This window comes from Barbus barbus, assembly GCF_936440315.1.
Source record: "Barbus barbus genome assembly, chromosome: 21".
Classification (NCBI taxonomy): Eukaryota; Metazoa; Chordata; class Actinopteri; order Cypriniformes; family Cyprinidae; genus Barbus; species Barbus barbus.
In genome coordinates this window covers 1,742,665-1,758,673 of record NC_136749.1, presented here as the reverse complement: position 1 = coordinate 1,758,673, position 16,009 = coordinate 1,742,665, and the positions used below count along the sequence as shown (strand labels likewise).

General features: G+C 39.2%; 1 protein-coding gene across 1 annotated transcript in view; it reads right to left on the bottom strand.

Moving 5' to 3' along the window:
• The window catches only part of LOC306887280 (A disintegrin and metalloproteinase with thrombospondin motifs 16-like), a gene marked incomplete at its 5' end in the record, with an annotated part of 81,120 nt that overhangs the window by 48,838 nt on the left and 16,273 nt on the right, over positions 1–16,009 (bottom strand). The window contains 6 exons of the mRNA XM_079444906.1: positions 3,595–3,732; positions 3,821–3,926; positions 8,116–8,275; positions 8,958–9,041; positions 10,708–10,910; positions 11,400–11,709. Of these exons, the coding sequence (XP_079301032.1) occupies positions 3,595–3,732; positions 3,821–3,926; positions 8,116–8,275; positions 8,958–9,041; positions 10,708–10,910; positions 11,400–11,709 (1,001 nt within the window). The remainder of the gene's footprint in view (positions 1–3,594; positions 3,733–3,820; positions 3,927–8,115; positions 8,276–8,957; positions 9,042–10,707; positions 10,911–11,399; positions 11,710–16,009) is intronic.

Below are 16,009 nucleotides of genomic sequence, written 5' to 3'. Positions count from 1 at the left end.
GCCCATGATGACGTAGGTGAGGCTGCTGATGAGGAATGGGAAACAGATGGGAGGACAGCTGACGGAGACCGAGTGGCTGTTTTTGGGGTGTCGTGAGTGTTGAAAGAGAAACGAGAGATGAACGTACTGCACTTTGTCGCCTTCAGATGCCCAGACAGTCCTGGAAAAGCTGTGCTCCACAGACTGACTATAGATTGGTTTGATGGATTGGTTGGTTCCGAATTCACACCTGTTATCAACACTTAGGGCAGGCCCGGTTCAACGAGGGTGCTAAACGAAATCCATAGCACCCTCAGGTAAAGATTTGGCAAACAGAGGCATTCTGAAAGAACTTACCGAGTTTAAATTTGGAGTTTTTGTTCTATATACACTTGGCACCTAAATGTGTTCGTTCACATTTAGGGTTAAGGTTAGTTGACCCAAAAATTAAAATTCTGTCATTAATTACTCACCATCATGTCGTTTCAAACCTGTAAGACCTCCGTTCATCTTCGGAAAACACAAATTAAGATATTTTTATTGCACTCCGAGAGCTCTCAGACTCTCCATAGACAGCAAGGGTCCTTACAAGAGGTCCAGAAACGTAGCAAGGAGATCGTAAAATAATCCATGTGACATCAGGGGTTTCAACCATAATTTTACGAAGCTACGAGAATACATTTTGTGCGCAAAAGAAAAAAAAAATGTTTTTTTATTCAAATTAGTCTCCTTCGCGTCACCCTAGCGCCATTTTGGATACTTTCAGTATAAAACTACTAAACTAGTAGTTTACTGAGACTATACTTCAAAGTGTACTAAAATGCCACTACAAGTATTTAATTTGTTCACTTTTAGTATAGTTGCAGTACAAGCTAAAAACTTTGACGTAAACTAGTTGTGTACTCAAAGTTTCCTACTTTTATATTTAAAGTATACTTTTATATACTAGAAAGTGGGCCAATTTAGTCCAGCAGACACATAGGAGGACGCTCTGGAACGCGGACACTTGGGGTCGCTCGGGCAGCGTGGAGCTGGATGGAACCAGCGGAGACGTGGGAGACGCAGGAAGGCTGGACGGGACCAGCGGAGACGAAGGAGGGCTGGACAGGACCAGCGGAGACGAAGGAGGGCTGGACGGGACCAGCGGAGACACAGGAGGGCTGGACAGGACCAGCGGAGACACAGGAGGGCATTTGCGGGGAGCAGGCACTGGAGGGCGCTGTCGAGGAGCGGGCACAGGAGTCCAAGACATCCCCTCAGAAACAACTAGTACTCCCAAAGTACACAAACATCGCTGCGGGCGGCGGCGGTTGGCTGATGTTCCCCGATCCAACCTTGCGGGGAACTAATCTCTGCCTCCTCATCTTCGGTTCTGGTCATGTCTTCTGCTACGTGATTCTGATCCAGGAAGGCAGGAAGACGAGGGATTCAGAATAATCAGGTTCTTTAATGGTGCAAACGTATTCAACAACAGAATAAACAGCATAAACATAACTTTACTTTGACACGACAAAGAAGATTACTGAACTCAAGGCTTATAAAGGACAGGAAACAAAGAAGCAAACGAGATGATTAATAAACACAGGTGATCCGAATGAACGATGATAGACTAATAATGAACTAATGAAAAGAACCGGAACAAAACCAAATATGGACAAACCGGAACCAAACTGTGACAGATTTTCACCAGATTTTCAAATATCTGTAACTCCCGATCCTAATAAATCATACATCAATGGAAACCTTATTTATTCAAATTTCAAAATTACCCTTATGACTGGTTTTGTGGTCCAGGGTCACATATACTGTATGAACTATGCCATGGTTAGGCTTCACTGAAAGTTTGAGTTAGAATAGTTTGCAAGAGTGCAATTATAAACATTAGCTATGTTTCCATCCAAAGTTGTGAATTTAACTTCTGTGCAAAATTGGAATATCGCATAAAACCTTTGTGAATAAAGCAGTTTCCATCCAGCGAGATGATGAGAACAAAATCGTAATTTCCTCATAAACTGGTGCCATATACAGTATCATATGTACTGCATTACATATACATGAATTAAATGCGCATCAAGTAATTTAATAGGTAAAGGTGTTTCTATCATAGTTTATGCAAATGTTTTCTTTGCCAATAAAACAATTATCCGACTCAGTTGAGCGCAGACGTTTTTTATGCACATTTATGAACATCTTGGCATTTCCATTAACCGTTTTTATTCAATAAAATGAAGTGGATGGAAACATATAATAAGGCTGTAAAAGCAACTAATAAGTATTTGAGTTTACCTGTTTGGTCTGATGACATTTAATGTCCTGACAACCTCTGTAGTCTTTTTTTAGTTCAAGTAAAAGCCTTCCTTATCTACCAAGTAGATCAATTTGAAAACATTGTTTTTACATTGTAGTGTAATAAAACGATTGTTTCTGTCTCATCTCAGTGAAATTTTATTACATTTTTTGCATTTTCCTACATTTCAAACTTAAAAATTCTAGTGTGGACAGAGAGATTTGAAACAAAAATGTTGTTTTCAAATGAATGAATGAATGAATGAAGCATTTATATAGCGCATATATTGTGTATTGCCGTACACCCAAAGCGCTTTTTACAATCATGTGGGGGTCTCTCAAATGTATCAAGATTAGTGTAATCGCCAAAGTCACTGCTGGTCTAAATGGGACTCAACTGAACTTTTGCATTTCAAATTTACATTTATACATTTAAGGTACACATGGCATTCAGGGAATACATGTCATTGCTTCTTGCATTGCCTTGGAATCAAACCCATGACCTTGGCGTTTGTTAGCGCTTTTGAGAGCATACATCCCTGAACTTGTGTTTTTTAGATTTATGTGCCAGGAATCAAACTGCAGCCTTCAACCACAATACTGTGCACAGTATGCCGTAAAGACCAGGTCAAAAATCCTGCAGATTGCTGCAAGCCCCATTTTCTTCTGCACTTTCAAACCACTCTTTAGTCTCCACATGAAGCATTGCTGGAAGACGAGCTGTAGAAAGCTGTAGAAATCAGGTAGAGCAGCTCTAAGCATCTGACAAACGCCTGCCAGGGAATCCCTTCTTCCACTGAAGCCTAGAGCTACTGATCTGGGCGGCAGTGAAGAAGATGAGCTCATCACGATAATGGAGCACAAGGCCACTACATTTGACACGTCTGTTAATTTAAGGGCAACAACTCCAACTGATCCAATTTCACGAGCACAGACGTGGCTCTCAGACAGAAAGTGAAATTTAAAACCTGCTGGAGCTGCTCGCTTTCAGATATCAGAACCAAAACAGCACTACAAATACTACTTTTAAAGATGAGGTTGGTGTCTAGACTCTCGCTGGACTCATGCTGGGTGATTCTGCATGGATGACTAATGGGCAGGAGATGCTCAGTAAAGGGCACGGTTGTTAATATCTTTGCACTGTTTTTCTAATGCCGCTTTGGGCTGCCAATGGGTAGATCATGTGATTCTGGGACAGTCTTTCCAAGTGACTCAAAGTTCATTACAAATATCAGCCAAACACTGCTAAACTGCTTTGATGCATTGTAAAAACATGCATTTATGATACTGGGATTTCAAACTGTTTTTAGATGTGAAAAGAAAACTTACCTTAGAAATCGGTTTAGATATTGTCGGCTACAGGATGACCAGGAGAATAAACCGTTGTGTCCTGCCAAGGTAGGAGACATAATATTTCCAACCGACTTCTTACATACATTGCCTTCGCCATCATGGACCATTCCAAAGCTGTGAAAAACAAGGCTTTCATTGATCCAGTAAAGGCAACCGGATTTGAGGAAATCAAACAAAGGTTAATTATAAATTGAACTCTTACTTGTGGCCAGATTCATGGGCGATGGTGAAGGCCAGACCGAGACCCGTGTCCTCATTGATCGTGCAGCTGCGGTACTTACTGCACATCCCACTGATTGGAGCAAAGCCTGGATTCAAAACAATAAATGGATGGATGAATGAATGATGAGGAGTATATAAGTCACAACTAGTGCACCACTGCAAATTATTATGAAGTACAACTCATAAAAGGAGCCAAAGAGTCAGCGACAATCATTTTGCACCAGATCACCTCTAAATGTACACCACCGATCAAAAGATTGGGGTTGGTAAGATTTTAAAAAGGCTTACCAAGGCTGCATTTTTTGATCAAAAATACAGTAAAAACTGTAATATTGTGAAATTTTATTACAATTTAAAATAGTTGTTTTCTATGTGAATATCTGTTAAAAAGGAATTTATTCCTGTGATCAAAGCTGAATTTTCATCATCATTACTACAGTCTTCAGTGTCACTTGTATGTATTTGCTGCTCAAGGATCATAAAAATCTTACTGACCCCAAACTTTTGAACCGTACGTAATCCACATTGCTCAAAAGAGAGGGTAGTAAACACAAGATTGTTTCCTGTGCGAGAAGAACTGACAGACTGCTATAATCAGATCAAGGTTTGGAGTGGATTTGTTTCACCACTGCTAGTTCAAGAGATCAAATCCAGTTGTTGAGTCGAGTTACTTCAACAAGCATGAATCTGAAACACATTATATGCAGGCCGCCTATAGCTAGGAGTGGTATATTAACTGTAGAAAGCATAAAAAATAGAAAGGCAACCTCACAAAATGCTTTGAACAATTCTGTAAGTGTCGCTACATGGGTCTGAGATCTAAGAAAACTATATTTTATGACAAATTATGACTTTCTAAGTCTTTTATACAAAACCTGTGGCGATGAAGTCCAGTGTATGTTGGACCAAAGTCAAACCCCAAAAGGACCAAAGGAGTCTGATTTATTATCCTTTAATATAATCACTTAATATATGTGCTGTTTTTTGACACATGCACACAGAGTGATTAAATACTTGCATGTATTGCACAAATGTGTTGCACCAGAGCATGCTGTGATTTATTTGTGTCTTCTGGCCTTTCTGAAAATCTCAAGTGGGACAAAAACAATCATACTAAAAATGTAATTTTCCCAGTATAGTGATACTGCATGGAAATAGTGTATGCTAGTATTAAAGGTTCAGCAAAGCTCTTTAATCTTCCAGTCTGTGACCTCTGAGGGACGTGAAATCTTCCATAACCCTTGACCTCTTGACCTCTGAGCGTGAGTCTGCACTCAAGTGTTAATCATTGACACTTCACAAATGTTGTGTTCCCAGCAGCCTTTGAACCGTGGCCTTGCATTTGAGGGGCATGGCTAGCTTTGCTAATGGGGTTAGGGGTTAGCGGGGAGAGATTCTTTTATGTGGAACAGGGTGGAGACCACATCTTGAGCTCTCACAAGAAACAGGTTATTAGAGGAAAAGCTTCTTACTGTACCTCTAATAATTTAACAGTTTAGCAGTAGCTGAGTGGAGCAGTTTAATGACAAATAAGTGCAGTATAGGAGCCTATATATTAGGTCATTAATCTTAAATGTCACACCACACCTGTAATTTGTTACTCTTAAATGATTTCAAGATTACAGTAAAACCTGGTATTATCTTAAAAGTTTGTTTTTCTCTCATACTGTCATATAGAGACATTAATGCAGCATAAGAGAAGGTTTTCAGTTATCCATGCCATTGTACATTAGCGGATGCTTTTATCTAAAACTACTTATATTGCATTCAGTGCGTATATTTACATTTATTTGCCATCAGCCATGATTTATTTAATCAGTGTCCAATAACAGGCCAGTTACCAATTATAAGGCAAGTAGTATTCGTAAGGGCTGGGAATTGTGAACAGTACAATATTACAACACGATTTAAGGGCTGATTCAGTATATATTGTGTTTTTGCATTTAGCATTTCACAAATTTAGGCTCTCGATGTCCGAGATGATGATTTTAAAAATATTTACTTTAAATATTCAGTTATATGAAAAACAATTACAAAACTTGTGCTAACTGAAAGAAAACAAGTTTATAAAAACAATATGTCACAATCCACTCAGGAGAAGGGAAACGAGGAACTTCTTCCAAACTTAAACTTTTATTAAACAAACTCAGGAACCACTGGAGACATGGAAGAACATGCAATGACGATCATACTGGAAACAGAGGCAGGGAAACACAGGGCTTATAAAGGGGAGACTAAACTAGATAATTGACAACACAGGGCTGGGGACTAATAAACTAATGAGGACAGGAACAGGAAGAACACCAAATATGGTCACGAGAGGAGGGGAAACACCAAATATGGTCATGAGAGGAGGGGAAACAAGACACAGGACTGACAGAATACAACATTTGGTAATAATATAGTATACATATATACACACACATATACATATATATATATATATATATATATATATATATATATATATACATATACATATATATATATATATATATATATATATATATATACAGTGCCCTCCATAAGTATTGGAACAGTAAAGACACAATTGCTCTGTTGGCTGTGGAGTCAAGACATTTACAAATATGATTAAAAGATGAATATGAGACAAAACTACAGAATGTCACATTTTATTATTAGCCGTTTCAACACATACATGTTTTACAGAATAAAAAGAACAGCACTTTTAGAGTTCATCCCACTCATTGATGAGAGCATAAGTATTGGGACAGTTGAACATAAGGCAGATATAAAAGATTAAAAGCTATTATTTAGTTGCAGATCCCTTGCACACAATCACAGCAGTGAGTCTGTGACCCATAGACATCACCAGACTCTTGCTCTCATCCTTTGAAATGCTTTTCCCAGCCTTTAATGCAGCCAATTCCAATTGTTGCTTGTTTCTGCCTTTACTCTCCTCTTCAGCTGGTGAAATACATGTTCAATCAGATTTAAATCTGGAGATTGATTTGGGCAATCTACGACTTTCCATTTCTTTGCTCTTATAAATTCCTTGACTGAACTGGCAGGGTGTTTTGGGTCATTGTCCTGATGCAATATGAAGCACTTCCCAATGAATCTGGTGGCATTTTCTTGAATATTGCTGGGCAAGATGGTTTTGTACCCTTCCAAATTCATTCTGCTGCTGTCATCATACATTAAGTCATCAGTAAAGTTGAGAGGGCCTGTTCCAGAGACAGCCATGCATGCCCATGCCATGACACCACCTCCACCATGCTTTACAGATGAGGCTGTATGCTTGGGATCATTGCAGTTCACTTTTGTTCTCCACATTTTTGCTTTCCCATCACTTAGATAAAGGTTCATCTTTGTCTCATCGGTCCATAAACACAGTTACAAAACTCTTCTGGCTCACATTTGTGCTTTTTTGCAAACTCTAATCTTGCCTTTCTATGTTTGGTGCTGGTCAGAGGTTTGCATCTTGCTGTGTAGCATCTGTAATTCTGTGTCAAAGTCTCCTGAGGACAGTAGATTGTCAGAGCATCACCCCAGCTTTCTGGAAGTTGTTGCTGATTTTACAGACACGTCTTTTAGGGTTCATTTTCACAGCTTTTATGATTTGTCTGTCATCAACTACTGTTGTTTTCTCAGCCGATCAGGTCGTTGTTGGTTGCTGGTGGTTTCCAAACTCTTGATTTCTCCATGCCCTTTGTTTTTGCTAGAGCTCTAATTGACTTCCTCTTTTCTTTTAGCATCCAAATTGCTTGCTTTTCTCTCAAAGTCAGTTCCCTCATCTTCATCCTGGTTTGTGTGTGTCATCATCGAATGCAAGATTCAGAATACAGAAGTAATGGATATAACTGATACGACACATTCCCTGCTTTTAATATCTGAAGAATTAATGCAACAATAAAGGTTTTTCAACTAAACAACTTCAGAAGATATAAACAGTGAAAAAAAAAAAAAAAACACATTGCAAGCAAGAAAAGAAAAAAGTGCTTTCAATGCGTGACTGCAGAGGGCTTTTACTACTAAAGTTTGCCTGACATGAGCAGTGAGCTGCATTTCTCTTTTTCTCAACATTAATGCTATTTGACTGACATCATAAACTGCAGCAGATCTCTTTAGGCTGCATTTATGCTGACTTTAAACTTTCATTTTGACACATTAGATGCTTTGTCCCATCTGTTTAAAATCTCTTGAGAAAGAACTGTGTTTACATAAATTTTGCACCATTCAAGCTTGCTGCAAAAGATGCAACCATCAAAGATGTCTATCTAGTGCATGTTAGATCATCAAATGTTGTCTTACCCAGAGTGTCACATGGTTCATTCTTCCAGGAGCAGATATCCAGACCGGTTAGCAGGATGGCATGATCATGGCGGCGACCTTCTTGCCCAGCCAGTCCTGACTGCCACTGGCAGAAACTGTTCAGAGTGTGATCCGCATGATGGTTAATCACTAGTCCATCCTGAGGGAGCAGAGAGTTAACTAGAGTCAAGAGCAGAATGAAGTCAAAAGAATGAAACAATCACATGCCGCTGGTAACTAGTGCTGGGAGACTAACTCAAACTGGGCAGAGTAATTACCAGCTACCTCTGCTGACCCCACCTCAATAAATGAGTCTATGGGTAATTAGCCCCTCATCACTGATCCTGAGTGACTGTGGCTAATTATTCCAATCAAAAGGGGGATAAGGGCAATTTTCTGCATTCCTCAGCTGGTGGCTAACGTGAACTTCATTAACATTAGCACAGGTGTATCAGTAACAGAGCCCTTCAGCTGTTTGCTGGCCTGCTTTCCCACAGACGCGTCCCTCGTCTGGCTGGAATCCAATGGAATGTTGTGTATTCAATTAAACTGTCATCGTAAAAACAAGACCTGTTCAGATAGAGCATCTCAAAGAGAACGAAGGAGACAAGCCTCTCAAGGACAATAAAATCCACCTTCTGAAGCAATTTTTTTCAAAGCTCTGTGTTATCTAAACCTCTCACGGTCCATGACGTCAGTCCCCTCCAGAGGGCTTTAACTCTCATTCGTTTTACAAATATACACTTGGTGTTGATGTAACATTAATTTGAACATGCATTATCAATGCAATAGAGCAAAAATCTTCTATTTTGTTTTCAAATATCTCCAGTGCATAAACTCACCTGGTCTTCATCCAGCAGTATTAGTCCAACAATTACAACATTGATGTCACCTCCAATCGTGCCATCTTTGAAAAGTGTCGAGACCTTTGTGGAGATAAGCAACAGTACAGAAAAATCATCATTAGGATGGTGCATTTAAATGGAGGCATCTGAACTCAAATTACCTTCTTGAACAGAGCAATCAGAAGCGTCTCTTTGGAGAAATGAGAAGCGTTTGGCTGGGATGTTTCTCTAAAGTTCTTCAAAGCCTCACCTCTCTGGAGGCATACCATACGTACTTAAGGGAATCCCTAATCCCACATTTCACCAGCCTTTGAAACAGAGTCCTTAAGATGGTTTAAAAGTGCTCAGGTATCATAAATACAAATGCTTAGTCCCAATACAAGGTCTTTCATTCCTGTTATTTTGTCTTTGTTTTCACTGACACCAACACAAAAGGAGAGCAGTTTGGTTTCAGGTGTCAGTATTTCACTAATCCTTTGTGAACTAGGACTCTTAAAACACTTTCACAAAGCCTGTGTTTGATGGGTATGTTCATAACATGTAACACAATCCTATTTCCATTAGTCTAAAAGAGTGTTTTCATGTGTGCTTACATTTTTCACTGCACACACCCCACAAAGACTCACTTTGACTTTTAGCAATCATTAACTAGTCCATTTGGTCAACCAGATATGCCACAGTGAAGTGAAAACATATGCTCTGACCTCAGTTTGACATCATTCTCCATGTATTCAGAGCATACTCAACCACAGAATACTGGTAAACGAATGCATGGATGAGAAGATGGACAAATGGATGCATCAGCTGGATAGATAAATGGATGGATCCATGGATGATAGATAGACAGATGGACGCATGGATGAAGGGAGGTATGTATGGACAGGTACATGGATGAATGAATAGATGGATGGATGGATGGATGGATGCATGGGCGGATGCATGGATGGATGAAAAGATGGACGAATTGATGCATTAATATCTGGATGGTTGCACGGATGGACAGAGATGGATGTATTAATAACTGGATGGATACATGGATGATAGATAGACAGATGGATGCATGTGGATACATGGATGAATGGATGAATGCATGGATATCTGGATGCATCCGTGAATGAATGGATGGATGGACAGATGGATGCATTTATATCTGCAAGGATTCATGGACGGATGCAAGGATGGCTACATGGATGATAGATAGACAGATGGATGCATGGATGGATGGATGGAAAGGTACATGGATGAATGCATAAATGGATGGATGCATAAGCGCATGGATGGATGAACGGATGGACGAAAGGATGCATCACTATCTGGATGGTTGCATGGATGATAGACAGACAGATGAATGCATAAATGGATGGATGGATGGATGTATGTATGGATAGACGGACTGATGGACGGACGGTCAGATAGATAGATAGATAAATGTACAGTATGGATGGATGAATTGATAGATGGATGCATTGAAATCTGGATGGATCCATCAATGGGTGGATGTATGCATGGATGTATGGATGGATGGATACATTTAAGGATAAATACAAGGATAGATAGATTGATGGATGGATACATTTAAGGATAGATAGATTGATGGATGGATACATTTAAGGATAGATAGATTGATGGATGGATGCATGGAAGGTGATAGATAGATGATAGATGGATAGATGGATAGATAGATGCATGAATGGATGGATGGACGCATGAACAGACAGATGCATGCATGGATGGATGGATGACTTACCATGTTAAGAACAGTAAGCACATATGTGGTTATATTCTCATGGCCGTGATTGTCCATCATCTTGCGGTCAACCACCACCAGGGTCTCCACATTTAGCCTCTTGTGCATCTGAGGTTTGAACATGATAGCTCGCTTCCCTCTGGGCATGAACTTATATTCATCCGGAAAAATATAGATATCATTCTCAGGAGGTTTAGGCATGTCTGAAACACAGGACCAAGACAATATCAACACTAGGTCACACAGTCAGTGCTGGTTCCCCAAAGAAAATGCATTACTAGTTCAGCAAATAGCTGAATCTGTGTCTGGAAAACTCCAGTCCATATGAGACATTAATGCATGCCATGTGTGTCAAACTGTATTAGCTGTTACCTCACATCCCACATAAGATTTGATTACTCGGTTCGTAAAATATTACTCAGAGTTCAAATGCAGTGTGAGGATGTGGTGTTTGTTTAGAGTAGGTGAAGATAATTCATCCCTGACCAAACACAATACAGGTGTGATGATGTCATGAAAGCATGTTCAAACTGACCCTTGAACAGCTGTGACCTCTTTACATACGAACATTGTCTAAAATAAACTCCTGTCCTCCTAATGAACGTCTCTGACAGTCCAGCACCATGTAATGGAAAGCAGCTCAGTGTTAGAGACTTTGAAGGTGCGGTTGGAAAGAGAACGTCCTTACATACATTTCTTCCGTTTTCCACAGAAGTGCTGTCTCTGCCGTGTGCCGTCATGACTGTGCGGTGTACGCTGGTACTCCTTTGGATCCGTCTGTGTGGTTCTCCACAGATACGGGACTGCTGAATCTCTTCTGCTGACTGTCTTTGGCTCAGCTGACCTCCTTTTTCTGCCTCTGTTTGTCTGTGCTGGTGTGGATCTCTTGTATAGGATGTGGGGATGGTGGTCAGATGAGGCTGAGAAGTTCTCCAGAAGTGCCTGATGTGGATGCAACGGCTTCAGGAAGTAATCCGCACCCTGAGTTCTGATCAAACCTGACTGAAGGGAAAACACACTGGTCAATGCCTCGCCATCTGATCAAGAAAGCCTGCACTCTTTATGCTTCATACTCACAATGTGTGTGTGTGTGTGTGTGTGTGTATGTATTTCCTGCAGGAAACAGCATTGCTTGCAAGGCAGCAAAAGAGAAACAGGAATGCAAGCTCATCCAGAGAAATTACATCTAGTTATATATTGTGATGTAGGTTAATGTCATCGAAGGCTGTGATTTAATTAAATAAATAGATTGCATTCACCTCAGTGTTATTTGAGCTGATCTGAGATGCACAATATAATGAGCTGGATGCATGCAAATTCAATGCAGTTAAATTAAATTGAAATAAACACAGTAGCGCTTCACACTAAAACTGCCAGTGCATACATTTATTTGCCAACAAACCACCAAAATAAAAGCTAGATGGTTTAACATTTGAAAATGAAGAGATTCATATATAAATATTAGTACTATATTTTTACAGTTGTAAAATACAAATTATTTTATGTTGTGGTACAATTGAATAAAAAAAAAAAAACACATTTTAATTGTAATTTTGTTTATTAATAATCACAGTTAAAAAAAAAACATTCATAGTAAAAATAAATAGGTTGAAACAGTGGCATATGAAAAGTCAACCGGAAGAAGCTTTTTTTGTTTGTTTTTGTTCACTTTGATTTTTGTGATTAGTGAACACTCTCATTTTTAAAGTTTTTCCCAAATTGTTAAGCCCTAACAAGATGGTCTTCAGAGTAAAACATCATTTTTAGCTCATTTATTAATTCTGTCTTAAAAAATACTTTTTCATGTTGCAGAAAGACAAAATATTGCAATGTTAGGTTTTTTTTTTTTTACATTGTGCAACCCTAACATATACTGACACATATAAAAATTTTGCACATTTTGGTGGCATCTGCCCTGTGAATTTGTGTAGCAGGTGTGTATATAAGAAATTATTTTGTGATTCCACTTGCCATGACCATATTTGGCGTTTCCTGCCGCCATGCTGACTTGGAGGGTTGGCGCACTTTGCTGCTCCCCAGTCTGTATGAGAAGTCACAGCGGTAGGTCGCACACGTTTTTGCAGTGATTCAATTAAGGCCACAAGTCCTCTGTGATACACACTCAGGTGTTTCGTTGATTATTATTATTTTTGTATTGTGTAATTTTGTCTCTTTCACAGCGCATCGTGCATTGCTGCCGCACGCTGGTTTATATGCTGCACGAGTCCTCATGTATGTTCGTTTGTGTTATACAGAATAAACGAGGACATGAAGGCAAGAATTCCTGTAGTTCATCCTTGATTTCTACAAACCGCTACATTTGCATAGTGCAAAGAAATTTGACCAACAGGAGAATCAAGCATCACAGACTGAACACTGACACCCAGATTTAAAGATGTATGGTTTGCAACAATTTAAGTAATTTCATAAGAAGGCCTGGCTACAACAGTGGCTACAAATGATATTAAATAGATGAGAGAAATAATAGACCAATCGCAATTTATTATGCACACAGATGCAAGACAGAAGATCAATTGCAATTCAAATAATTAATCTTAAATAACTGTAGACAAATAAAATAAAATAAAAACAGCACAACTCAGAATGAAATGATCTGAATAGAGTCCATACATTAAGCAGATCAGGCTGAATTACCTGCTGACGTTTAATATTTTGTGTAAGAGGCTGAGAACAGACGCTGACCCAGATGATTGAGGAACACCAGCACAGGGTTTTGTGAACACTGTCAGAATGCTAATGTGCTTTAGAACATAAAACAGACACTTTGTTAACGTTCTGAAGACGCCTTTAGTTTCTCAAAAGCAAAACCCATCTGGATTAAAGATGCATTAGGATGATTTCCCAAGCGTGATTCCTGTTCAAGAAGCAGCACAGATCACATTCGAGGTGCAGTACTTGCACATCGAGCCGACTCTGAGCTCAGTTTATGACATAAACGCCCAAATTACGCTGCTTTGGAGAGCTGCGCTGTCATCAACACTAACAAGCTTCACATCCCTCGCAATCTGGAGATCCCAAGGACTCTTCAAGCCCTCATACAAACATCACAGCAGGTCAGAGCGAGAAATAATTTTCGCCGCTGCTTCAGCGCGGTATGATAATCATCCTCAATTGGTCTCCGAGGATAAGCTGCTCTCCAAACAAAGAGAAAAGCCCTTCTGAGAATCTGTTTGAACCCAATGTGCATCTGATTAGTATTCGTCACTGCCAACAACACTTAAGTTCATCGCAAGGCAATCACACACACAATAGGCTGTAAAACATATGCTGAACTCTGGGAAGAGAAGACAGAGGCAAAGCCGCTCGCTTTTGAGTTGAGGATTTGTGCATGAAGGTGAATAAGAGACATTCAGAGCTGTCTAGAGGACACGAGTACAATCAAGGACTGAAGTCTTTAATGTGTGTTTGAGGTCGATTTTTAATGGTCCTTAATGTGAACTGAGCAGATGTTTATGTGTACAAGCTTTTCACAATCTTCTACATCTCATAAACGCTTACACTCTTCAAAGTTACATTTGTGTATGTCCTGTCTACAGAGGTTAATGTTGATCTACCCTGCTTAAAACACTGGTTTATGCCCTTTTAGCCCACTTTTTTGATGCCAACACCATCAAGCAGAGATCTCGTCTCGCTTGCTCAAGAAACACTGGCCTCACTCCACGCTTAAGTAATCAGCGAGCGAAGCCATACAGGTCTCGCCAGACTAAACAACCCTGATCCAAGATCACAGTGTGTGTAGAGGATACACATCTCGTCACGTAATTAACGCCTGTATGGGAGGTAAGTGCTGACAGATTGCAACACTTTTCAAACAACGCTCGCGAGACACTGGAACCGCCCATGATGTGTAATGATAATTAGACACTTTAATTAACATAGCATGTATACTGTACGTTTACAGGGAAGTATTGAAAAAAGGGAGGTTGCCAACTCTCAAGAATTTGCAGTGAGATACTACAGAACATCTCAGGGCAAATAACAAGACAATGCAATATAAAAGGACACAACTCAATTTGTCTTGAACTTCAAATGCACTTATATTCATAGAGTTTAATTGGAGCTGCTTACCGCATCAGATGGCGACAGAGGGTTTTACCATTTATTAGGTTAAGTTACAATTATGCACTTAATTCCATTTCGGAACAGTTTGACATAACCAAGTATAACTGAACCGAACTACAGCAAAACGCACATACATGCATGTTAATTAGTCGTGCAAATTAGAGCATTATTTTAGACTAATATATGGTATTCCATGCATAATAAAATTTATGCAAGAAATTATATTTATATAACAATAACTGAACCAGGATTCCTAAGACCCTACAGGAAAAATAAATGACAGTAGCAGTTTTATTACGGAATATTCACCTCTGACCTGTTTACACTTTCATTGTTCCATTGTTATTGTCTATAACACAGCCCTGCATCTTAAAAAAAAAAATCTGCCAATTCATAAAAAAGGGCGCTTTAACGGAATTATCAAAATAGCAAAAGCAATCAAATGTCAAAAGTTTGTCAGAAGAAGTATTCAAAATGTATCATATAACTAACAGCCTGCAAAGGACTGGCATAAAATAAAGGCATAAAATAATGTCTTCAGAATTATCCATACATGTGAAAATGGGCTGCGAATTGAACAAATAGTTTTAATCTGGCTCAGATGAATCATCGCCGTTTTTAAAGTATAATACAAGCCTAGTGTGATGTGCTTGAGCAAAACAGGCACTATTGTAGGAATCGTCAATGCAAAATTATTTAGAAACAAGTACTGGATTTCATTCAGCAAATATGACGAAAATAGTAATTGTGCATTTTCTTTCTGCTATACAAACGTGCTTATAATGTATTCAGCACTTTTCATAAGCCATAACATGTACGTCTATATACTACCTTTTTGCCACACAATGCAGGGCATTCAAAAATAAATGCAATTTTTGGCTGGTAATATTAGCTAGCTAGCTAAGCAGTCTACATGGGAGGTAAAGTAATTATGAACTGTTTCTAAAAAAGCGCGCAACTAGTACAACATTAGGAGGAAGTATTTGGGTAATTTGCATTACTGAGGTGAAATGAAATATGAATTGTTGGATCCTTAAACAGGTGATTCAGCTCATCTCGTCAAACTCGCATCAGCAACACAACTGATCCATTAATACAAAGCTATGAAGTGAAGTGACATACTGCCAAGTATGGTGACCCATACTCGGAATTCCATGAGCATGGATGACTCTGATTTATTATCCAATTTATGATCTTGGATGGGAATTGATGTCACTCC